The sequence below is a fragment of the Halichoeres trimaculatus genome, unplaced genomic scaffold, assembly GCF_033239565.1.
Source record: "Halichoeres trimaculatus isolate MK-OKI-2021-1 unplaced genomic scaffold, fHalTri1.1 fHalTri1_scaffold_18, whole genome shotgun sequence".
NCBI lineage: Eukaryota > Metazoa > Chordata > Actinopteri > Labriformes > Labridae > Halichoeres > Halichoeres trimaculatus.
Window position 1 is genome coordinate 646,986 of NW_027437196.1, and position 25,371 is coordinate 672,356.

Sequence of the window (25,371 nt, forward strand, 5' to 3'; positions counted from 1 at the left end):
TCACGTTAACACATAATCTGAGTGTCTGACGTGTTAAATCCCGCCCATTCATCAGACCGCTCTCAGGTTAATCCCTGGTCACTCGCGCAGCACCTGCTGCTCCTGCTGCTCCTGCTGCAGCTGATATAAATACACCCAGAGTTTATTCACCGCAGCGCTGGGAGCAGCAGGCGGAGGAAACAGTTTTTATTATCACCAGCCTGTTTCAGATCAACGACGTCCAGCCTGAGAGTTTCACAAAGATGAGCATGTTCATCTGCTGAAATGAAGCAGGAGGAGATTTATTCTCTGGGGATTCTTCCTGGGGACATGCAGGATAAAATAAGCATGGAATTAATGTGTTTGTCCACAGGGGGCGCCAGAAACAATGAGAAACACAAATGTATTCAGAGCAGCTTTGTGCTTAACTGCAACCAATGAGCAAAGAGACGATCCAAGACGTCCTTTCTACATCATTTTCACAACTTTCCGATTTTAATTGTCCATAACTGACAGCATATACCTTTAATGTTCCAGCCTTATTTATGGAAAATCATTTAACAATACATGTGAAACAATAAAATCTTTATGTTTTAACTTAATCAACCAATAAAGTGTCCTGAGTTTCAGGTCTCTGAGCAAAAAGCAACAATGGCTGGCTGTCAGAGCTTCCTGGAGGAAAATAAGATCAGTTTCATATGTAAGGATGTGACGATCACTGATCAACAAGAATTAAGGAAACTGTCTGTTTCCCCCAGACGTCTTTTTCTGATGTCTACTGAAAACTCAATTTATGCAAGACTTTAAAAACAACTTCAGCTGAAACAAAGTGCTGTATATAAGAGAAGATGCAGATGAAAATAAGTAAATCAATACTAAAATAATGTTTCATTGTTCCTGAAAACAATAATAACGATGACTAAAAAGTGGGAAAAAAAACATAAAATGCTAAAACAGGAGCAGAGTCTGCAGCTGGGTTTAAAGTCCAGGAATAAAAATTAGTTTTAAGATGTTTTTAACCATAAACGAAAAAAAATGGACGTCATCTTGCTCAGCTTGAAGTGAGGTCGCCACAAAAACTGCTCCCCCTGGTGGCTGGCTGCAGTATAGGTTAAAAAATCCATCTCCCCAGTCATTCCAGATGGGCTGTGGTCAAAGTTTAAAAATTAATCCACCTGGTAGAAATGTTTCTCATGTCTGATTGTTATGGTGAGTAACCAGGCCTGGTCCACTCTCTGAGGGTTATCGAATGTCAAAACATGAGGAAGTATCTTTAAAGAGGGGGTGTTGTGTTTATCTGAGTCTTTATTCTGTCCCTCTGGAGCTCCCGTAGTTTCTTTACATGATTTAAAGCTCATAATGTTTTTCTCTCTGGTGTTTTATAAACTTTCTTTCAGCCTCTGAAACACTTTGTTTTAGCTGCTGTCTCTTTAAGGCTCTACAGACCCCCTTCGCTCTGATTGGACAGTTCTCTGAAGGTCTATAGGGGGCGGAGCTGTGGGCAGACCTCGGTGTTTGAGGCCCAGTTAGGAGGTCTGTGCGTGCTGTGACCTGCAGCGGTGTTTGTTGTGTGCAGTTTCTGCAAAGATGGTTTTAATGTGAGATGTCTCACTCCTCAGCAGATTTGAAGATATCATTTGGCTGTCTTGTATTCAGGTCCTATTTTTTCTGAAAAGTTTGGTTTTCATTAGTTATACGAGGTTAAAAACGAGGTTTTATGTAACGTTTAACGATGATTGACAGCTGACGTTCTTGTGTATTTTTTGGGGGGATTGTAAAACATGTCTGGAGGTAGAGTCAGGAAGTGATTAGACTCTTGAAAAAAATAAAATATGTATTATTTTTGTCACCCAGCTCCAGATCCTCCCAGAGTCTGAGTGGGGGGTCAGGTCTGTGGTCTCATGTAGACCTCCTGACCCTGACCTGGGTTTGTCTGACAGGTGTAGCTGAGGCTCTCCTCTCACCTCCCTGAGGGGGGACAGTCTGGGTGAGGAGCAGAGACCCAGTCATTAGTCCTCAGAGGGTTTTCCCGGTTCAGGGAGGTGTGAGTCGGGTCCTCGTCTCTGTCCTCAGAAACCTTTTCGCTCCTTTCTGCAGCGTCTGAGAGCAGCTGCTGGGGCTGAGCCGCTCTCAAAGCTTGATTGGCACGGCCGTTTGTCTGCCAGTGTCCAGGGACTTCTGCAGACTATTGTCCAGACCGAGCCGGGCTCCTTCTCCGGGGGGCCTGGCTGATACGCTGGGCTCCTGTGGACCCCCTGTGGGCGGAGCTTTGTCTTTCAGCTGAGAGCTCTCCTCTCTGCAGCCTCGGCTCCTCCATCTGAAGGAAATCCCCTGAATTTCTGCTGCAGCGTGTTTCCTCTGGGCTCTGCAGATGGTCTCCATAACAAACCCAGATCCTGGTCCTGGTTTCTGCCAGCGGAGGAGACGCACGGGCTCATAAATCAGAGCGGGCAGAACAAACTGAGTCAGAAATGTCAGAGCTGTTGCATCAGCGCTTTTGTTTGAGTTGGCTTCTTCTGAAAACTTTTCCTCTGAACAGAAAGCTGCTGTTTTTATTCCTCTCAGACTTTGGGAAAATCTTTACTTTGGTTTGGGATAAATGTTGTTTTTCTCTGCATTTCTTCTGACTGAATATGGAGATTTTTGACCCGTTTCCTCCTGCTGTGCTGCAGATCTTCATGCACAGAGATCTGCATTGAAACCAGATCATTAAGAGGACAAACCATCACTTTATCTCTGAATATGACAAATATTTATTCAAATGAAACATTGGGACCAGATTCAGAGATGAGCCGCCCAGTTGTTTGTGTTTATTGATTTCTGAAATAAAAAGAAAAATATTACACTGCAAGACAGGCTATCGTCATCAATAATGACATTTCCTGTCCTGATACTTTTTAAAAACCAGCTGATATTAGGCTATAAATATTAAATTTATAAAAATCTTGGGAGATTTGAAATCCAGCGTTCAGTCTTTTTCCTCTGTTTTGGTCTCCTCCACCTCCACAAACAGCCGTGATCAGAGCGTGATCAGAGCAGACGACGTCCTGCCGCGGCGGGAAGAGCGCGTTTTTAGGGCAGACAGTGAAACAATGAGCTGAGTGTCGTTATAAATCTTCTTAAAGCTGCAGATTAATCCCTCATGGGTTCATCACAGGGACAACGTTTGGGTTTTTATCAGGGTCTGTTTCTGAGATCAGCTGTTTCCAGGTGAGATGTTTGTTTCTGAGATCAGCTGTTTCCAGGTGTGACGTCTTTTTCTTTGATCAGCTGTTTCCAGGTGTGATGTCTGTTTCTGAGATCAGCTGTTCCCATGTGTGATGTTTGTTTCTATGATCAGCTGTTTCCAGGTGTGATGTTTGTTTCTATGATCAGCTGTTTCCAGGTGTTACGTCTGTTTCTGAGATCAGCTGTTTCCAGGTGTGATGTTTGTTTTTACGATCAGCTGTTTCCAGGTGTGACGTCTGTTTTTACGATCAGCTGTTTCCAGGTGTGATGTTTGTTTCTATGATCAGCTGTTTCCAGGTGTGATGTTTGTTTCTGTGATCAGCTGTTTCCAGGTGTGACGTCTGTTTCTGTGATCAGCTGTTTCCAGGTGTGACGTCTGTTTTTGAGATCAGCTGTTTCCAGGTGTGACGTCTGTTTCTGTGATCAGCTGTTTCCAGGTGTGACGTCTGTTTCTGTGATCAGCTGTTTCCAGGTGTGATGTTTGTTTTTGTGATCTGCTGTTTCCAGGTGTGATGTTTGTTTATGTGATCAGCTGTTTCCAGGTGTGACGTTTGTTTCTGTGATCAGCTGTTTCCAGGTGTGACTTCTGTTTCTGTGATCAGCTGTTTCCAGGTGTGACGTCTGTTTTTGAGATCAGCTGTTTCCAGGTGTGATGTTTGTTTCTATGATCAGCTGTTTCCAGGTGTGATGTTTGTTTTTACGATCAGCTGTTTCCAGGTGTGACGTCTGTTTCTTCGATCAGCTGTTTCCAGGTGTGATGTTTGTTTCTGTGATCAGCTGTTTCCAGGTGTATTTTATTACTGGTTTTCAGTCGCAGCTCCTCTCCCCTCCAGCAGAGTCCGCCTCCCCCCCCCCCCCCTCGCCGTAATGGCTGATGATGGCGTGGTTAAATCATATTTCAGCCTCTCACGTTCAGTACCTGACTCCATTATTTCCTCCCACGCTCTCATCCAGGCTCATATCTGATCCTGATACCAGATCAGTCCGCCCCTGAATCTGCCCGATGAGCCCGCTGCCTCCCAATGGCGGTGGATTGTGGGCCTCCGGTCCCCCCTGAGGGCTGTATGGAGCAGGGCATTATGGGTGAGCGGTGCGGTGGCGTGGGCGCAGCCTGTTCCCGGCCCTCATTAGCTGCTCCTTTGTTACAGTCAGCCAGACCTCGCCGAGCCCAGATGCAGCGTGTCCAGATTAGATCCTACACCCGCCAGGAGTCCTGAAAAGCCGCCCCAAAGGGGCCTAATCCCCGGGCCGGACTCGCCGCTTTCTCCTCGCCCTGTGTGCCACACACAGACACACACACACACAGAGCCGGTCACACACACATGAGCAGTGATGGAGACTTCAGAATGACTCATTGTAGTTTTTGGAGTCCTGTCGGTGCCTTGAGTCTTTAATCCGGGTCCAGAGATCCTGTCAGCTGCTCCCAGACCACAGGCCCCCCTGCTCTTTGTTACACAAATCAGAGCTCAGAGAGTCAGCTGATAAACCAGGACCCAGGATCTCCAGGATCTCCAGGATCCAGTTGCTGTGTTTGTTGCCCAACGTTGCAGCTCAATCTGCTTCCTGTTGCATGTGTTGCTCGTCTCTGCTCTCTTTGAATCAGCTTGTTGTCCTCCAGTTTTATTTGCTTGTTTTTCGGTGAATGCTTCACACCTCTGTGTGAGCTGGTGGATCTCTCCAAAGGTTTCTCTGGCTGCTGAGAGCTGTGCTCAGCTTACAGCCTGTTTCATCTCCCCTGTTAGCGACCTGCTGCTGCCTTCGTCTGTGTCTCAGAGCAGCCAGGCTCTGTGTGGATAAAACACCAGGGTCAGAAAGATGAAGATATTAAGACCTGAAATCAGCTTGTATGAAAAATGAAAAGGTTATTTAGGAATGTAGAGCAGGCTTCGTTAAGATAATAGAGTCCCATCTTTATCATCATTAACACATTCAGTGGTCTGCACGAGAAGGAGGCTGGGCCCAGTAGTTGAGAAACACAACAAAAACATTGCTGAAGTGCCCTTTTGTGCATCAAACCCTTTTGCTAAAGAGCCTTCTTGTGCGCTATAGTGCCATCTGGTTCGCTAAAGTGTACTCTTGTGTGCTAAAGTGCCCTCATGTGGGCCAAAACCTGTTCGCTAAAGTGCCCTCATGTTGGCCAAAACCTGTGCGCCAAAGTGCCCTCATGTTGGCCAAAACCTGAGTGCTAAAGTGCCCTCATGTGGGCCGAAAACCTGTGTGCTAAAGTGCCCTCATGTGGGCCGAAACCTGTGTGCTAAAGTGCCCTCATGTGGGCCGAAACCTGTGTGCTAAAGTGCCCTCATGTGGGCCAAAACCTGTGTGCTAAAGTGCCCTCATGTGGGCCGAAACCTGTGTGCTAAAGTGCCCTCATGTGGGCCGAAACCTGTGTGCTAAAGTGCCCTCATGTGGGCCGAAACCTGTGTGCTAAAGTGCCCTCATGTGGGCCGAAACCTGTGTGCTAAAGTGCCCTCATGTGGGCCAAAACCTGTGTGCTAAAGTGCCCTCATGTGGGCCAAAACCTGTGTGCTAAAGTGCCCTCATGTGGGCCAAAACCTGTGTGCTAAAGTGCCCTTATGTGGGCCGAAACCTGTGTGCCAAAGTGCCCTCATATGGGCCAAAACCTGTTGGTTAAAGTGCCCTCATATGGGCCAAAACCTGTTGGTTAAAGTGCCCCCTTATGCACTAAAACCTGTGTGCTAAAGTGTGATAAAGGATCTTCTGATGCTCCTGCTTCTTGATGCTGTTGGGTAAAAACACTTTATGTCTGAAATTTCAATGAAGGAAATTTTTTGACTTCCCTTCAGCTTTACTAAATAATATTTGATACAAGAAATTTGATTAATAACCTGGGCTTACCTAATCAGATTGCCTGTGTTTAATATTTTACTGTCTGGTTTGTTTACTATGGCGTGTGCTGTCGCCATGACAACCTTGTTGAAGAGGTCTTGATCTCACTGGGTCTGATATTTGGTTGAATTCATGTTCAGTAAAATCCCCTGGGCAGATTGATGCTTTCACTTAATGAAAGGTTATAAAACAATGGATGATGCAGCTTCCTGTTTTCAAAAGTGAAGCCAAAATACCCTAAAACACACATGTAACGCACCCAGGACTCCTCGGTTCGGTCTGATCCAGTTTGATCTGAAGCAGAGACTCACTTCTGGAAAGTTCTGTGACTCCTATGTCAGAGTTCATGTGCAATAATTCCTGTTTCTGAAGCTTATAAAGGTTCTTATCCAACACAGTGTGAGGGGGAAGGGGCGGGGCTAGGATTTAAAGAGACACACGCCAAAAACAGGGCGATTAGAGGAAACGTTAACAGCTGAGGACTGTGTTAAAAAGCTGCTTTGAAAATCAGAAGATGATCAGTTAATTCATGTCTCATCTCTTCACCTGGAGGGGGCAGCGTCCACAGCTGGTACCACAGTCAGCCAGCAGGGGGAGCTTTGACTGTTTCAGCCTCCAGGAGCTTTTCATGTTTTCTCTTTTTATAAAGTCTGTGTTTGCACATTTTTAGCTCCTTACCGCTCTGCTTACATTCTGGTTTCTCTCCACGTGTCCGGACTTCCTGTCGACAGATTTCGCTCTGAGTCACAGACTTCACGAAGATCAGAGTCAAAGTTTCTGACTGTGAGGATTATTAATCTGTGAAGACTTCCCTGATGTTCCTCTGTAAACAAACACTTTCACTGCTCAGCTGACTTTCTGCTCTGACTCATCCTAAAGCTTCGTCACACACACACACTCACACACTCACACACACACACACACACACACACTCCTCTCTGACTCGTCTTCAGGTGTGAAGCCTCAGATTCTGTAGCTCGACACCACGCGAGGAAACGCTCGCCGTGCTGCGGTCAGACGTGTTGCCATGACAACCACATAATATTTCTGGCCCGCATGACGAGTTTCTGTGTCAGCGCCGCGGCACTAAGTCCATTTCCTCTGCTGCAGGAATTCCAGGGCAGGATCTGTTTTCTCATCATGTGTTTCAGATTTAGAGGAATGCAGAGCAAACATGAAACCGTCAGAGTCCGAGGCCGCTCTGTGGACCTGGACCTGGAGCTGCTGGGGACGGGGTCTGGATCTCACTCTGTCTGCTGTCTCAGCTGGGTGTTGGGAGCGTCTATTCCTGTCTCTCCGTACAGAAACCACACGCTATATCGAGCCGCACAGACGCGGTGACGAGGCGCTGTCAGGAAACATTCCTGGACTCTGCTCCTGATGTTGTTTTCCAGTCGCTCGCCGCCACCGCCGCCGCCGCCGCCGCCGGCGAGACAGAAAACATCAAAACAGACGCATGGTCTGCTTGACATTTTTTTAACCAGGAAATAAAGTTTTAGCTTCAAAAATCACAATTCAAGGCACAAAAAATGCAAATCAAACAGTGTTGAAGCGAGTTCTGTTTGAGCCTCCTCCACCACGTCTTCTCCAGCTTTGGTGGATCTGTGAGAGTCCTCTGACCCTGGTCCTGGTCCTGGTCCAGGCAGCAGTGGTCTCCTGGTCTTTGGATCATCAGCTCAAAGATAAACTGACCTGACTTTGACCCGTTTCACCATCAGATGACGCTGACACAAGCTGCAAACTCAGAGGAATCAAGCCCGGGAAAAAAGGATGAAAGAACTGCAGTTCCCTTAGTGTCCACTGGGGGCAGGCTCCAAAAACCAAGAAGCAGGAGGAGCAAAAACCAAGATGTTCAGATTCAGACGAGATCTTCATGAGACCTGGTGACGTTAGAGGGGCGGGGCCTCTTAGATCTGCCTCTGGAGGGCTGACCAATCAGAGTGAAGGGGGTTTGTGGAGCAGGGAGCCTTAAAGAGACAGTAGCTACAGGAAAGAGTTTCAGACAGAGGCTGAAAGAAGAGATTATAAAAAAACAGAGAGAGGAACAGGGATTTATCTGGGCTGTAAATCAGGTGAAGATACTACGGAGGCACCAGAGGGACAAAATAAAGACTACAAAAAGCACAACACCCCTCTTTAAAGTTTTGGTTTGCCTCGACTTTAAGGATGAAACTGAGTTTCCCTCAGATTAAAAACACTCAACGTATCCGAGGTTTGATCAGTTGTCTGTTTTAATGAGCAGTTAGAGAAATAAACCGTTAAAAAAGATCAGACAGGAAGTGACATCATCCCGGCCTCAGTCAGACTTACTCACCTCTGAGCAGCGAGAAAAGCTCCAGAGATAAAACTCTGATTAAATATTAAAGAGGAAGTTTGGGCCGCGCTGACTCTGAGGGAGAGACGCACTGAGAGGTTTGAGCTCCTGCTCCTCACTGCTCCTCACTGCTCCTCACTGCTCCTCACTGCTCCTCACTGCTCCTCACTGCTCCTCACTGCTCCTCCTCTAATCCATCCAAACACAGGTGCTGAGCTTGTCTTGGGTTTGTTTACCTCCCAGGATTAAGGAGGTGTTTCCTCACGGTCGTGTGGCTGCCTCCTTATGTAACACAACAACACCAGAGAGAAGGAGCAGGAGGAGGAGGAGGAGCAGGAGGAGGAGGAGGAGGAGCAGGAGGAGGAGGAGGAGGAGGTGGTGCTGTGTTTTGCTTCCTTATCTGCATCAGCTCCTCCTCACCTCCTCCTCTGGCTGTGAAAAGGATCCAGAAAGCTCTCCCTGAACATACCCCTGACGTCTGTGTGTGTGTGTGTGTGTGTGTGTGTGTGTGTGTGTGTGTGTGTGTGTGTGTGTGTGTGTCCTTTCATTTGTTGTTATGATTTATTGATGGGCGTGGACACGTGAGGAGGCGCTTTAAAACTTTCAGGGGTTGGCAGAGGAGGAGGTGAGTGAGAGAGGGATGAGACAGGAAGGAGGCGTCCTGCTCCCAGTGTGTGTGTGTGTGTGTGTGTGTGTGTGTGTGTGTGTGTGTGTGTGTGTGTGCATTCCTCAGAGCAGAGCTGTGTGTGCTGAGTGGGTGGGTGGGTGCGTCAGTCCGTTGCTCTGCGCAGCTCTGCCTGCTGCGTCTCTGCCTGCTGCGTCTCTGAGTGGAAACATCGTGAGTCCAGCAGGAGCAGTTTCTCCACACAGGGACCGGTTTGAGGCGGACTGGGGGGACGGACCTGGACCTGGACTCAGACTCGGAGTAGATTCTTCACAGCAGAGAGGGAACTATCCTAACCCGGAGTCCTGGTCTGGTTCTTTCCTCTAAACCTGGATCTGGGACGCGCGCTGGGATGACCTAAACTCTGACAGGGAGGACCAGCTCTGAAACGCCCCGGATCATCTCAGGGATCCGCTCTGGGATCTAGTCCAGCTCAGACCTGGCTGCGTCATGCTGGCCCAGAGGAACGGGCTTCCTCCGGGCTGTAAGCCGGTCTCTCTGAAGGACCACGCAGACCTGCTGGATGTGGATGTGACCCCTGAGGGCTGCTGCTCCCTCAGTCCCTCCCCGTCCTCCGGGGGGTGTCCCTGGGCCCGGCTGGCCGGCGTGGACGGCTGCCTGTCGGAGCCGTACTGCCTCTGGTTCCAGCTGCTGGCCCGGGCGTACTGGGGGGAGGTGGAGCTGGGGCTGACACGCCCGAACCGGAGCGTGTCCTGGTCCCGGCTCAGGGAAGCCTCCAGGAGGAGCTGCGTGCGGTCTCGGGTAAGGGATGAGGAGCATCTTAGGCTGGTTTTAGGATCCTCAGGGTGAGCGTCTGTCCGGGGTGTCGGTCTCCTCCTCGCTGTCAGAAACAGGCGGTGCGTCCTCGCCGAGCGTGGACCTCCACCCTCTGGAGCTGGAGGTGCAGTCATGGCTCGGCGTGGGGCTGCGGCGGGGAGTTCAGGCGTGTTTTCCAGCGTCACAGTGAGTTATTGTGACTAACGCTGAAGCTGCGGTCAGAGCAGTTTGGAGAGAAAACATGAGAGGGAGGTGGAGAGGTGGATCCATGAGGTCAGAGCGCTCCACGCTGACTCACACCCAGGAAAGCGTCCAGCCTCAACGCCGCTCTCATCCTGCTCTCACACAGCGCCCCGCAGCCCGCCGCTCCAGATGGCCCCTCGCTGATCACCCCCTCAGACGCAGGCGTCACGGCGTGGACGCGCTAATGAACAGACTGCATGCATAATGAAGCGTCAGGTGTGAGCGTGTGAGGAGCTGATTTACAGATCTGAGCATGACAGGAAGTTGGCGCCTGATGAAGCTGATGATGATGATGATGAAGAGTCAGAAAATCAGTGAAATGTAAAACAAACGGGTCATGATTCTTTAATCAGAGTTTGGGCTGTCAGAGGATTATTCCTGATTAATCTGATGGAGATTTACATTATTTTACATTTCAAAACAAGCTGTCATCAATAATTCAGACTGATCCGACCGCGCTCTGTTTCCTGAGGATCCGTCCTCTGTGCACGAAACCCACGTCAGACTCAGACCAGATCCAAGTCCATCGACTGTTCCTGGTTCTGCTCGTTACGTCCGTTTGTTGTTGTTGGGATAAATACCATCTGGTTTGGACACGCTGAGTTTTATTTTGAAAGTCACTGGATGTTTTAATGCAGTGGTGTGCACAGGAGGGGGGCAAAGGGGGGAGTCGCCCCACGTCAGGACCTTATTATTGAAATACATGAGCTAAGGCGCCTTTTTGAGCCAAACGTCGTGTTCTGTTTTGATCTCAATTTTTCTCATTTCTTACTTATTCTCTTATGTTATAAATAACAAAACTTTTGGTTTCCAATCTATTCTTTTTGATTGAATAATAAAGAAACAAAATTCTCTCCATAGAGCCGAAGAGAAGGAGATTTTCCTACTGGACATGAACACAGCATTGCGAGTTTATAAACTTAATTTCAATTTCAATTTAGTTTATTTGATAGGAAGTGACGATGTACATTCATACACACTTAAAAAAAAAAATGTAAATGTACCCAAATCTAGCTACCAAGCTAATTCCATTGGTAGTCCCCCCCAGCTAAAATATAAAAACAAACAGGTTAAAAAAATTAAATAAAATGCAAGTATAATATTTAAAGGAGTCTGTTCTTCTTGTTTTGTTTCTTTTTAAGGAAAAGAAAGAACAGAGAAACATTATCATAATAAAACATTTTACAATACATTAAAATCACATTTAAAGGGCCAGGTCTCGTGGATAAATGAGCAGTGAAAAAAATTCAAGAAAGGAGAGAGAGAGGAATTAAAAAAAAAAAGACTGACTAAATATGTTAAATTAAAAAACTTTTAGTTTTCTTTTTAACAAAAATTAATATTTCTTGCTACATAAACACACAAAAGTTCTTAAAACTGGTACCATTGAGTATCGATACTGTTTGCTAGATACTGGGCACCCATCCCTACGCTGCAGCGCCCTCTTGTGTCAAAAAGCCCTGTAGGAGCCAGAATGCGTGCTGAACTTAGCGCCCTCTTCAGTGTCAGGAACGAGCTGCATGCGCCTTTTTTTCTTTCGCCCCGCCCTTCAAAAACTCTGTGCACACCGCTTAGTGCTGAACGATTTTAGAAAATAATCTAACTGCGATTTTTTTAGACCAATTTTGTGATTAAAATTTTGCATTTAAAGATACTGTTAGCATTTAAACGAGTCTTTTTTTGTATTTCTTAATTTAAAAAATAAAAGAAACGCTGTGAAATTTTACTGACCTCCAGCTGTCAGTCAGAGTAACAAACCAAACAGAAAAAAGTGACCAAGGGGTACGGCTCTACCATCTACTGGATGGATCTTTGTAGCCCACAGAAAAAAACAGCATTTTGACTTTTGCTGGTTTTAAGAGAGAACAAGTATAAGTTACTATAATCCAAGAAACTTTTTTTATTGCAGCCTTTGGGATTTGAAAATTACACTCTATTACAGTGCGATGTCGGTTTAAAATCGATTGATTGTTCAGCTCTAACGCCGCTGCTTTACTGCAGTTTCAGTGCCTCACTTCCTGTCTGGCTCAGTCTGCTCCGTGCTGATTGGTTGGGCAGTTTCACACTTTAAGATAATGCACTGCCAGCTGTTAGGATGTAGTTTCCTGTTGACATCACTTAGCTTAGCTCGTAGCTGTTAGCTCAGACTGAGAGTTAACTGAGTCTTATATTCACTCAGAGCGCGGTGGTGGTGTTGTTATTTTCATCATGGCGTCTGCAGGAAGCAGGAAGACACTGTAGCAGCCTAACTACGGTGAGCCTAAAGGGACAAAAGGGCTAAAGACCTCTCGTCACAGGACAATGTTTCTGTAGTTTTTGATGTTCTGGGTTTTCCCTTGATTTGATAACACACAGATTACATGATGGAAGTTTTTAATCCTACTCAGAGAATTTCAGACGTCTCTGTCTCTGTTAGCTATCTGCTAATCCCACATTTTATCAACAGATCTTTGATTTAAGGACAGAGACTGAAGCTGAATTTTCTGTTTTCCTGCAGAACTTTGTTTGCTTCATCTTTTTGTCCTGACTCAGAGGTTTGGATCCTTTAAAAATGGCATAAAGTGGTTTTCACGCAGCTCTTTGCTCTCAGTTTGCTGCAGAAACACATGAATTAAAGATCTGAGTGAAAGCAGGAGCAGAGCTGAACAGGAGGAGAGGAGGAGGCTCCATCAGCTCCAACCTCTCTGCTGTTACATCATCAGCTTCAAACCTCCACCTGAGACAGAGCACACAGCTGGACCATCAGTGCTCCTCTCTGCTCCTCTCTGCTCCTCTCTGCTCCTCTCAGCTCCTCTCAGCTCCTCTCTGCTCCTCTCTGCTCCTCTCAGCTCCTCTCAGCTCCTCTCAGCTCCTCTCTGCTCCTCTCAGCTCCTCTCTGCTCCTCTCTGCTCCTCTCAGCTCCTCTCTGCTCCTCTCTGCTCCTCTCAGCTCCTCTCAGCTCCTCTCTGCTCCTCTCAGCTCCTCTCTGCTCCTCTCTGCTCCTCTCAGCTCCTCTCTGCTCCTCTCTGCTCCTCTCAGCTCCTCTCAGCTCCTCTCTGCTCCTCTCAGCTCCTCTCAGCTCCTCTCTCAGCTCCTCTCTCAGCTCCTCTCTGCTCCTGTCAGCTCCTCTCTGCTCCTCTCAGCTCCTCTCTCAGCTCCTCTCAGCTCCTCTCAGCTCCTCTCTCTGCTCCTCTCTGCTCCTCTCTCAGCTCCTCTCAGCTCCTCTCAGCTCCTCTCTCAGCTCCTCTCTCAGCTCCTCTCAGCTCCTCTCAGCTCCTCTCTCAGCTCCTCTCTCAGCTCCTCTCAGCTCCTCTCAGCTCCTCTCAGCTCCTCTCTCTGCTCCTCTCTGCTCCTCTCTCAGCTCCTCTCAGCTCCTCTCAGCTCCTCTCTCTGCTCCTCTCTGCTCCTCTCTCAGCTCCTCTCTGCTCCTCTCAGCTCCTCTCTGCTCCTCTCTGCTCCTCTCAGCTCCTCTCTGCTCCTCTCAGCTCCTCCTCTCAGCTCCTCTCTGCTCCTCTCTGCTCCTCTCAGCTCCTCTCAGCTCCTCTCAGCTCCTCTCTGCTCCTCTCAGCTCCTCTCTGCTCCTCTCTGCTCCTCTCAGCTCCTCTCTGCTCCTCTCTGCTCCTCTCAGCTCCTCTCAGCTCCTCTCTGCTCCTCTCAGCTCCTCTCAGCTCCTCTCTCAGCTCCTCTCTCAGCTCCTCTCTGCTCCTGTCAGCTCCTCTCTGCTCCTCTCAGCTCCTCTCTCAGCTCCTCTCTCAGCTCCTCTCAGCTCCTCTCAGCTCCTCTCTCAGCTCCTCTCTCAGCTCCTCTCAGCTCCTCTCAGCTCCTCTCAGCTCCTCTCTCTGCTCCTCTCTGCTCCTCTCTCAGCTCCTCTCAGCTCCTCTCAGCTCCTCTCTCTGCTCCTCTCTGCTCCTCTCTCAGCTCCTCTCTGCTCCTCTCAGCTCCTCTCTGCTCCTCTCAGCTCCTCTCAGGTCCTCTCTCTGCTCCTGTCAGCTCCTCTCTGCTCCTCTCAGCTCCTCTCTCAGCTCCTCTCTCAGCTCCTCTCAGCTCCTCTCTCAGCTCCTCTCAGCTCCTCTCAGCTCCTCTCACCTCCTCTCTCTGCTCCTCTCAGCTCCTCTCTCAGCTCCTCTCTCAGCTCCTCTCTCTGCTCCTCTCTGCTCCTGTCAGCTCCTCTCAGCTCCTCTCAGCTCCTCTCAGGTCCTCTCTCTGCTCCTGTCAGCTCCTCTCTGCTCCTCTCTGCTCCTCTCAGCTCGTCTCTGCTCCTCTCTGCTCCTCTCTGCTCCTCTCAGCTCCTCTCTGCTCCTCTCTGCTCCTCTCTGCTCCTCTCAGCTCCTCTCTGCTCCTCTCAGCTCCTCTCTCAGCTCCTCTCTCAGCTCCTCTCAGCTCCTCTCAGCTCCTCTCAGCTCCTCTCTCAGCTCCTCTCTGCTCCTCTCTCAGCTCCTCTCTGCTCCTCTCTCAGCTCCTCTCTGCTCCTCTCAGCTCCTCTCTGCTCCTCTCTCAGCTCGTCTCAGCTCCTCTCAGCTCCTCTCTCTGCTCCTCTCTGCTCCTCTCTGCTCCTCTCTGCTCCTCTCAGCTCCTCTCTGCTCCTCTCTGCTCCTCTGTGGACCGTGGCGCTCCTCCAGCTCCACGCCGTCGGGTATTGCTCATGCTTTCTCCAGTCCAACCATGAGGTCCACGCCCGTCCTGGTCTCAGGGGGCTCCTCCATCTGCTGCAGGAGGAGGTGTGTGGATGGAGGAGCAGCCAGGGGAGGAGGAGGACGTGGTTTAGGATCAGCTGATGTAGTCTGGCAGTGGAGGAGCCCGTGGCGTGCAGGGAGCCGGGCTCAGGCTGAAACTCTTGGCAGGGTCTGGTAGCGTGGAGTCTGGTGGTGGTGTTAGCAGTAACCGCTAACGTGCGCCCTGTGGTGCGGCGGTTTAGCTCCGCGGTGACTCTGATGATGGAGGAGGAGGAGGACTGACTGCTGCTCACACGGAGAGGTCGACGGAGGCGGAGCTCAGGGCGGAGCAGACGTTATGTCTTTTCATTCTCCTGATGTTAAAATGTAAAGTTCTCCTGCGTCTTCGTTTGGATGTTTTGGTCCAGTGAGCAGCTCCAACCTCAGGCGCTGGGGGTTGTCTGGTTGGAGTAACGGTTTAAAAAATGGTTTAGATCCTGCAGGTGTGTGTGTGTGTGTGTGTGTGTGTGTGTGTGTGTTTCTGCAGCGCTGTGATGAAGCTGTAACTCTCTCAGGTGTCGTCTCCAGTAAACGCAGCCTGCAGTGACTCAGTGAACTTCCTGCTCGTCTGAATCAGCGTGAACACTTTTCAGCTCAGAAACAGCTTTTTCTGCAGGAACCTGACCCGTGTGTGTGTGTGTGTGTGTGTGTGTGTGTGTGTGTGTGTGTGTGTGTGTGTGTGTGTGTGTGTGTGTGTGTGTGAGAGTTGTTTTGGTCCCGTGTGTTCGTCACAGCAGGAATGTGGAGGATCAGTCTGTCATCATGCAAACACGCCAAACAGGCGGTAACTGAAGACACATGTATGAATGTATGTGTGTGTGTGTGTGTGTGTGTGTGTGTGTGTGTGTGTGTATGTGTGTGTGAGGGGGGGGTTTGAGACGGTTTCTGGTGTTTGTGTTTGAGCCTCGCTGACGCTCAGAGTTCACTGTTGGAGGAAGAAAAGGAGAGAAATGTTCAGGAAACATCAGAAAGGAGTTTGACCTTTGTGTTCAGAGAGTTTGAGGTTTGGATGATTTTTAGTTTAATTGAACAGACTGAACTTTTTCCTGATCCTTGAAGTGTGATGACTGGACCACAAAGTGACTCTTTATCCCGTTTCAGAGGGTCAAAGTTTATTATTGGTGTGTGTAACGTTCTCAGGGGTCCTAAAACATACGTCTTTAACATTTTATATCTGGATTTCATCTTCACGGACTGTTCCTTTAGGGCGTATCAAGTTTCTTCCTTGCTCTTTTCTCTCCCTACAGAATAAATTGATTTCTGAGGCCTTTAAATTAAAGATGGATCTCAGTGTTTTAGTTAAACTCAGAACAGAGCACAAGAGCCAGAAGCCTGTGTTTATAAAATCTACATCACTCTGTTTATCCAAAAGTTAAGTATCAGGAAATTTTGTTTTTTGATATTTTGGTTCAAAAAATGTTTTGTTTTTTTTTCAAATTTTAATCTTCATTCAAAGTTTTTATTTGAAAGTTGGGTTGTAAAAAACGTTACCACTTTTCTCCAGCAGAGGGCCAAATGTTTTTCTTGGACTCACTCGCAACGTGATGTCAGATCCTCTGAATAAATCCTGATTCATACATGATGAGCATTTTTCTGGAGAATACAGCTCCCAGTAAAGTCTGTGGACATCATCATCATCATCATCATCATCATCATTCCACTTTTTATCATCGTCTCTAGTGAGAAAAAAACATAATGATCACAAAAGTTGTGAAATATCAAAGACTCGCAATTTAAACTGAATGTTCATCCCAAAAATCATTAAAGAATCAAATCATGAGACAAGCGACATCCAGTACATCGTCTCACCTGGAGAGGGCGCTGGATCCTGCATGTTTTCTGGGACACTTTAGCTCACATGTTCGCTCCATAAAGGGGGCGCTGTAGAGCACGTTTGGTTCCTAAGACGGCGCTTTAGCAGTTTGACTCGAGTGCAGTGAAGTTTGCAGTTTTGTGCCTCAGAGGGAACTTCAGGGGCTGATTTCAACCTTTGGGCCATGATAAAGGGGGCGACGGTCCCCCCTGCCCCCCCTCTGTGCACACCACTGGTTGGTTTTCTTCTCCAACCCTCCGAGAGTCACTTTAATCATTATTTATTTCATATAAGTTTTTTATCTTATATCTATTAAAACAGGGCGCTGGGCACGCCAGCAGCTCCAAGTTTCTCCCACTTCCTGTATTTCCACATCACTGTGTGTTCCTGTTTGTTTTGGATGTGACTGAAATTTTCCCTCGTGGATCGATAAAATCTTCTGACTCTAAATGCTGAGTACTGAGGTTAACGTCTGTCGCTCTCTGTCTTTCAGGCCAAGCAGAAGGATGGACGCGATCAGAGCGAGACCACCGTCTCCCCGGGGCCCGACGACGAGCCCTTCTCCTGGCCGGGGCCCAAAACGCTTCACCTGCGGCGCACCTCGCAGGGCTTCGGCTTCACGCTGCGACACTTTATCGTCTACCCGCCCGAGTCTGCCGTCCACAACTCTTTGAAGGTGAGACCGGCTCCTTTCTGACCCCCTGAGCTGAGTATGAGGAGAAACTTTCCTTGAGGGTAAAAAATTTGCTGGAGCAATAAAATAAAATGTGTTAAAAAGTTAAAATTAGATTATCATTTCAAATGTTTAGAAATGTTTAAATTTGTTATAATTCTTTTTTTTTTCAAATTTTTAAAGTTCATAAATATTTTTACAAAAATTGCAGATAACTTAAACATTTTGCAAAGATTTTAAATTAATTTTTTTTGGCAGTCTTTGATATTTCTTATATTTTATTTTTTTTCATAAATTTTTTAGGTTATATACTTTTTTTTCTAAATGCTTGCAAAAAATTTTTTAATCTAACACTTTTGAAAGTATTTTGCACATTTTTTAAAAATCAAAGTTTTTTTTTAATTAGAGCAACTTAAAAAAAGAAATGAATTTAGATTTTCTTAAGTTTTGCAAATTTTTGAAATTTCATAAAAATTCATAATAAATTTGGCAAAATTTTGGAGTAAGTTTTTGGTCATCTTTGATATTGCTCACATTTTTTTTTTTTGTTAATTTTTTAGCTTATATTCTTTTTTTTAATTTTTGCAAATGTTTAAAATTTTAACACTTGTGAATTTTTTGAACTTTTTTTTTTTATTTTATTTTTTTGTGATTATTGCAACTTACTTTTACATTTTAAAGTTTTTTTAAAAAAAATCTGAATTTACATTTTTTTTAAGTTTTGAAAATTTTAAAAATTTTATAGATATTTATAATTTATCAGATTTTTTAAAACATTTTGCAAAGATTTTAAATTAAATTTTTGGTAATCTGGTATTTCTTACATTTTTTTTTGTAAATTTTTAAGGTTATATTCTTTTTTTTCTTAATTTTAACACTTGTGAATATTTTGAACATTTTTTAGAAATTATAATTCTTTTGATTATTGCAACTTTTTTTAAAATTTGTAACAATTTTTGAATATACATTATTTTAAGTTTTGAAAAATGTGGTCAAAATAGAAAATCGTAGAGATCACATGTATCATTTTATTTAATCAGAAATCTTCTCTTTTAGATAAATATCCCAGAGACTTTAACCTTTTTACAGAATTTTATCCACTTTTTTTGTCTTTATTGTGGAGATAAAGCAGACTTTGTGACTCCTGAATGAACTGAGTCTAAACGGCTCCTGTGACAGTAAAGGTTACAGGGTCCTGGTCTAAACCCAGACCTGGATCGATGGTGATCCTGACCTCCAGCCGCTCAGAGAGATATCGACGTGCACAGACGCCGTAATGCGTCCACGTCCTCTCTGTTCCCGCCTCGTCCCACCTGGCAGCGCTCCAGCATCAATGCTGTGTTCACAGCACTTCCTGCTCCTAATGGTCACAGCTGACAGCCCAAAGGCCTTCTGGGTAAACACTGCAGGCCTTCTGGGTAGTGTTAAACTATCAGGACTATCAGGACTATTAGTTTTCCTGGAGATAATCAGGAGAAGCTGAGTTTATGTTCCTGTGAAGTGTGTTTGGAGAAGCTCTCAGGGGTTTCCTTTAAAGCCAGCAGAGCCAGCGCCTGCAGCTCTCCGCGCCTGCAGCTCTCCGCGCCTGCAGCTCTCCGCGCCTGCAGCTCGCCGCGCCTGCAGCTCACCGCCCCTGCAGCTCGCCGCTCCTGCAGCTCACCGCACCTGCAGCTCGCCGCGCCTGCAGCTCGCCGCTCCTGTTCACAGAGCGTCAGGAGGATCTGCTGAGCATCACGCTGACCGTCCTCAGAGAGCGCTGTAACCTCATCATCAGATCCAAACCCTGACTTTAATCTCTGAAAACTCCGAACTCTCCGTCCGTTACGTAACGTCAGCGTTGATCACTTCAGTAATTACTCTGAAAGTCCAGGAGCTGGAGCTGCTGATTAATCCCAGTTTGAGGACGTGGGTCTGAAGAGGGTCAGGGCGTCTTAAGGAGGGCCGGGGGAGCGTGTGTGTGTCTGAGGGGAGCGGGATTAAAGAGGGAGTGTGTGCTCGGCTCAGAGGAAATCACACACACACTCACACACACACACACACACTGCAGCTTCCCAACTGTCGACCCCTTGAACTCACCAAGTCCTCCTGGTTCAGCCCCCCCCCGCTGTGATCAGCTGATTGAATCATGGTTTCCAAACCAATCAGTCGCCTCTGTCCTCTCTCTGAGTCTGAAAGCCTCGAGTTTTGACCCTGAGAGAAGTTTTACTGTGTAGGAAAGATCAGGGTCTGTAGGAGCCATTTTTCCTCCGCTCACCTGGATTAAAGTCATTCACAAAATCTTCTTTATCTTCACAACAAGACAAAAAATGTATGAAATTTAATGTAAGGTTAAAATCTAGTGAATAATTATCTTCATGAGTTTAGGTATATTTTTTAATTTATAAAATTATACATGTGATGTCTGAGTTTTGTATTTTTTAATAGAAATCAAACTCACTGTGTTTACATTTTGCCATAAAGAGTCAAATCTACGCTGAGTCATCCTGAGATATTTGATCTTTGTGGTTGAGCAGAAACTTCAGATTTTATTAATTAGGAAGGATTTGCTTTTCTCCAGATTTAATTTAAATAGCTACTTTTTTTATTTTTAATTTTCTTTTTTGAACCTCAGACTAAGTGAATGAGTTGAATGATGATGATTATATCAGGAGCCATATTTACCCAAAAAATGCTCGTCACATGAGTCAGTTTTAAGATTTATTCAGAGATCTGATATCTCAACTTATTTAACCCATCTTGTTAACAAAGACTTAAATAAAGGACTTAAATTTGGAAAAAATAAAAAAAAAAACAGAAAAACATAGAATAAAAAAACATTTTTTAAACAAAAAATGAGGATTTAAAATTGTTAAACAAATATCCTGATAGTACGACACATCTTTTTTTTCCTCCCACCCCTGTTATTTATTAAGCACTTTCCATAAACAGCAGCGTAACACAAAGTGCTCGACAAAAAGAAAATAATAAGTGAATAAAAAATGAAAAATAATGGAGAAAAATAAAAGACCCTCCACTTAGTGCACAAAGAGAAAACAGCATCATTAAAACGTGAGCAGATGAGCTGAGGACTCATCGTGTGTTAAACACGTTGGTTTCAGTTTTGATCTGTTTCCTGTTTCCTCCTCGTCTGTTCAGTCTGGAGCTGATAATCAGGCTCAGTTTTTAGTCCAATACAGAAATCTGACTGTAATACGGTTTGTCCCTCTGCTTTAGTTTGTTAATGTAGCTGCAGCTTAAACTGAGACGTCTTTTCCTCACAGGTTTCCTCATAGTAACAGTTTGAGGAGCTGAAACTGTCTGATCTGATAAAATGAACACATCATGACTCAGAAAACTCAGATATTCAGAATGTTTCTGGATGTTTCCTGTGTGAAAAAGAGAAACAGGATTATTTCTTCATCACCAATGATCTGACGTTTGTCCTCTGTTTGTTTCTCCTCAGGATGAAGAGAACGGCAGCCGAGGTGAGAGTCTCCACACCTTAAACTCCTCTTTGTGTTCGTCCTGAGAGCTCAGAGCTCAGCTGCTGTTTACCTTCACTTATTCCCCTCAGATTGAGCTTAGATTAAGATTGACAGCTCATTACTTTAATTCATTCTCCTCCTGATGGATGGAAATTGATGCTTTGAGGTGACTCTCTGCTCTAAAGGCTTTGTTCATGTTTGTGTGGAGGTTTCATGGTGACGGAGCCACGTCGTGCTGCAGGAGGAGCAGAGACGGGACGCTAATCTGCTGGTTCAAGCTTTTTGGTTCAGAGCTGCAGCCAGAGCTGTTAGCCTGTTAGCCTGTTAGCCTGCTAGCCTGTTAGCCTGTTAGCCTGCTAGCTTGGCACAGCCTCCACATTCCTCAGAGCATCCAGAGACCAGCTCCCTCTGAATTCTGCTCACGTCTGCAGCTCGGCGTGAGCCCAGGAGGTTTCCTCTGCTGCTCCTCATCTCATGTTTTTAACCTTTAAAGGGACTCGGAGCATGAGGACCAGAGCTCAGTGGGTCCGCAGATTAAATTCTGCATTTTTCACTTTAAACAAACATCTGCTTTGAGTTGTTCAGGTGATTAAACAGAAATAGGTGATAAAAGCTTCAGTTTCTCCAACTCAGGTCAAAGTTTCTGTGACTGAGGGAGGACACAGACGGTTTGGCTCTGGGCTGGGGGTTAGAGTGAGAGCTCAGGGTTAAAGTGAGGGCTGAGGGTTAAAGTGAGAGCTGAGGGTTTAAGTGAGAGCTAAAGGTTAAAGTAAGAGCTGAGGGTAAAAAAGGGAGAAGGGGGTTGAAGTGAGGGCTGAGGGTTAATGTGAGAGTTGAGGGTCAAAGTGAGAGTTGAGGGTCAAAGTGAGAGCTGAGGGTTAAAGTGAGAGCTGAGGGTTAAAGTGAGAGAAGAGGGTTAAAGTGAGAGAAGAGGGTTAAAGTTAGGGCTGAGGGTTAAAGTGAGAGCTGACGGTTAAAGTGAGGGCTGAGGGTTAAAGTAAGAGCTGAGGGTTAAAGTGAGAGCTGAGGGTCAAAATGAGAGTTGAGGGTTAAAGGAGGCGTAGAGCACCTCCTGATCATCTGCTCCTAACGGGAAACTCAGAGATTCCTCTGAGCGTCCTTCATCATCCTTCTTGGCCCTCTGTGCCACATTCCTCACGCTCTCCTCCTCCTCCTCCTCCTCCTCCTCCTCCTCCCCTGCTCCATTCAGCTCAGGCTCCAAACTTTCAATAACACACTAACACAGTAACACACACATGAACACACACTCCTGCTGCGACAGGAGAAAAGCTCCTCAGGGAGTGTGTGTGTTTCTGCACATTCCTCCTGTGACTCTGCCTGAAGATGAAGTCATGTGTGTGTGTGTGTGTGTGTGTGTGTGTGTGTGTGTGTGTGTGTGTGTGTGTGTGTGTGTGTGTGTGTGTGTGTGTGTGTGTGTGTGTGAGGACCATTCATGGTGGAGCTGAATAGGAGGTGAACAGTGATCCTGCAGAGCTCCTCCTGCGGTGACTCAGGAAGTCTTCTGGTAAATCTTCCTCTTCCTCTCAGCCGGGCCTCGGAGCGGCCGGTGCTGAGGAGGTGACGAGGAGGTGAAGAGGAGGTGAAATCTGTTTTCAAAGATAACACAGAGAGCTGAGCCTCCAGAGGAGAGTACGGGGAGTTAAACTCAGCAGATTCAGATTTAGAGACGACGGTTTAGGATGAAGCTGGTTTCAGCTCCTTCTTGGTCTGACAATGGAACAAGAGAAAATTTCTTGAAACAAGAATATTAAAATATACCTTACATATTTGCTAGGACATGATTTTTTCAGATAACTGATGTAACCTCTTAAACAGTTGAAGGATGAAGTGGAGTCCACATGTTGAAGCTTTTATTTTGAAAGGAAGCTTTGAGTCAGAGCTGTGGAGGTGACGGTAAAGTTCAGTCCCTGTGGAGCAGGGCCTGGTCTTGGTGATGGGGTCAGAGGGGACAGGGGGTCTGGGTCTGATGGCTGGAGGTGGGTCAGGTCATGGCGAGCCCTGCAGGTGAAGAGGAGGATCTGGTGAAGGTGGAGCAGAGACGCTCAGCTGGGAGGAAGAAGCAGCTGTTACCATGACGACCTGCTGCTTCCTGCTCCTCAGTTTGGAGTTTCTCTCACCTCCTCAGAGTCAAACTGCACGCGCTCAGTAACAGCGTCAGATAACTGAGACCCTGCGGTCTGAGCGTGACGTGGAGCGTGAGCAGGTCTGATGTTTTCTGACTGAAGCTCTGTCAGACTCGCTGCGTTCAGCAGATTTCTCTCTGGATGTTTCTCGCTGCAGCTCTGTGTGCTGGTCTCTCTGTCAGCGTGTGCTCAGGCCGATGGTGTTTGGAGGGCGGGGACGCCGACCACATGTTGACCAGCTGGGTGTAGCTGCTGGAAACACTTCAGACCTCCAGAAAGACTCACACAGGCTGACGTAGCGTCACAGCAGCGTAAACACAGATCTGTAGTTTGGAGCTGAGAGGAAAAACGCAGCGAGGACCGAGCTGCTGCTGCTGCTGCTGACGTCCTCTCACTCCTCGTCTCTCCGTCTCTCAGAAAGTCTTCAAAGAGCAGGGACTGACTGAGTCGCTCAGCGCAGAAAGAAAAAACAACATGAAGTTTCTCCATCTGTTCAAATATTTGTTTTTCATCCAACGTGAAACTCTCTTCTCTGGACTCAGGTTCTCAGGAACCAGCACAAACAGAATTCCCCAGAATCCTCCAGTGAGCTTTACAGCGCCCCACCTTCCTCAGCACAGCGCCGTCCAAACTCCAGACTGAGGCTCTGTTTCTGTTTGCTGCTCACAGAAAGATTCTGACCCCTCTTTGACCCCATCCTTTTTGACCTGTCTCTCTCTGACCCATCCTCTCTCTGACCTTTCTACTCTCTGACCCTGTCTCTCTCTCTGACCCCTCTCCTTTTTGACCCCATCCTCTCTTACCCTGTCTCTCTCTCTGACCCCATTTCTCTCTGGCCAGTTCCCTTTTTGACCCTTATCCTTTCTGACCCCATTTCTCTCTGACCGTCCTCTCTGACCCTTCTCTTTGACCTGTTCTCTCTCTGACCCTTTTTCAGCACAGCTCCGTCCAAACTCCAGACTGAGGCTCTGTTTCTGTTTACTGCTCACAGAAAGACTCTGACCCCTCTTTGACCCCATCCTTTTTGACCTGTCTCTCTCTGACCCATCCTCTCTCTGACCTTTTTACTCTCTGACCCTGTCTCTCTCCAACCCCGTCACCTCTTTGACCCGTCTCCTCTCTCTGACCAGTTCCCTTTTTGACCCTTATCCTTTCCAACCCTGTCTCTCTGACCCTTCTCTTTCACCTGCCATCTCTCTGACCCAGTCTCCTCTTTGACCCCATTCTTTCTGACCCTATCTCTCTATGACCCGTCCTCTCTGACCCTTCTTTTTGACCTGCCATATCTCTGACCCTGTCTCCCCTCCGACCCTTCTCCTCTCTGACCCATCTACTCTCTGACTCTATCTCTCTCTGACCCAGCCCTGGATGCCTTAAACCCTCTCTCTCTCTAACTGTTAATCTAACGACTTGTTTTTTCTCTGGCGTGCTGTCTCCGCCCACACGGCGTTTGTTCGCCATGTGGTCGTCCGCCCTGTTTCAGGCTCAGATCCAGACCGGATCAGCTGATGCTCTGCTCACTACTTGTCGTCCTGGTTTCGGCTCAGTCTTGGTGGAGCTGCAGAGGGACACGGTTTAAACCCACATGTTTGACCTCTGAGAGGTGGAGTAGGAGGCTCCGCCCTCCACGCTCCAGCGGCCAGCTGGCGGCTCTCACAGATTTCTAACAGCTACAGAAACGCGTCCGTCTCCAGATGTCTGTCCTGTTTCCTCACTTGAACTTGAACTCTCCTGATAAACGCTTTGGCTCGTTTCTCTGGAGGAGAAGAAAAAACCTGAAACACGTTTCTCTGCGTCTCTGCTCAGAGTAAAGTCAGGACAGATCCTCTTTCCCCCGGCGCGTCAGGAATCTGAACTTCCTAGAAACAAAAGATGGAAAGAGCTCGACCGCCTTCCTGTGAGCGTGGAAAACACACCAGGTGTGTGTGAGTGTGTGAGTGTGTGTGAGTGTGTGTGAGTGTGTGTGATTCTTCATGGGAATGAAGAGCGTCAGACTGAGTTTCATTATTTATTTTCCCGGGCTGGTTCTGATGTCTTTGGGCCAACCCGGGTCTTGGAGCGGAGCGCGCTGGGCTTTGAAGGGAGTCGGGGTTTAAGGGTTTCTGTGAAGTGGTCCTGGACTTTGACCTTTTCTCAGCGTGGGACCAAACGCTGCTCCAGGATCCGATGCCTCACATTTTCATAATTCTCTGCTGGAGCCTGATAATCATCTGGACACACAGATCCTCTGCTCAGGGTCTGCAGGGACGGCCCCAGACCGGCCCCTCCTGAAGACCCCTCAGTGTGTGTGAGTGTGTGTGAGTGTGTGTGTGTGTGTGTGTGTTTGAGTCAGCACAGACAGACGTGTTGTTGGCAGACGAGGGCTGTGTGAGCTGAATGTTAAAGACGTGGACAGAGAGCAGTGTTCGGGGTTAGCGCAGAGCGTGCAGAGAGCCCCGCCCTCTGAGGAAACATGACCCACCACAAAACAACAGGAGGGGACTGAGGCCCAGCTGTGCTGTCAGGGACCAGAGCCAGACCAGAGCTAGTGGAGG

General features: G+C 47.2%; 1 protein-coding gene across 4 annotated transcripts in view; it reads left to right on the forward strand.

Moving 5' to 3' along the window:
* Positions 1 to 25,371, forward strand: part of arhgap21a (Rho GTPase activating protein 21a) — a 97,156-nt gene that overhangs the window by 37,801 nt on the left and 33,984 nt on the right. For 2 of the 4 annotated variants that reach the window (XM_074693040.1, XM_074693041.1), the window contains exons 1-3: positions 9,207 to 9,794; positions 17,050 to 17,232; positions 20,672 to 20,693. In XM_074693040.1, coding sequence (XP_074549141.1) covers positions 9,483 to 9,794; positions 17,050 to 17,232; positions 20,672 to 20,693 — 517 coding nt within the window. In that variant the 5' untranslated portion in view covers positions 9,207 to 9,482. Of the gene's footprint in view, positions 1 to 9,206; positions 9,795 to 17,049; positions 17,233 to 20,671; positions 20,694 to 25,371 lie in introns of those variants that run through there. The other 2 variants (XM_074693043.1, XM_074693042.1) reach the window with 1 other exon arrangement.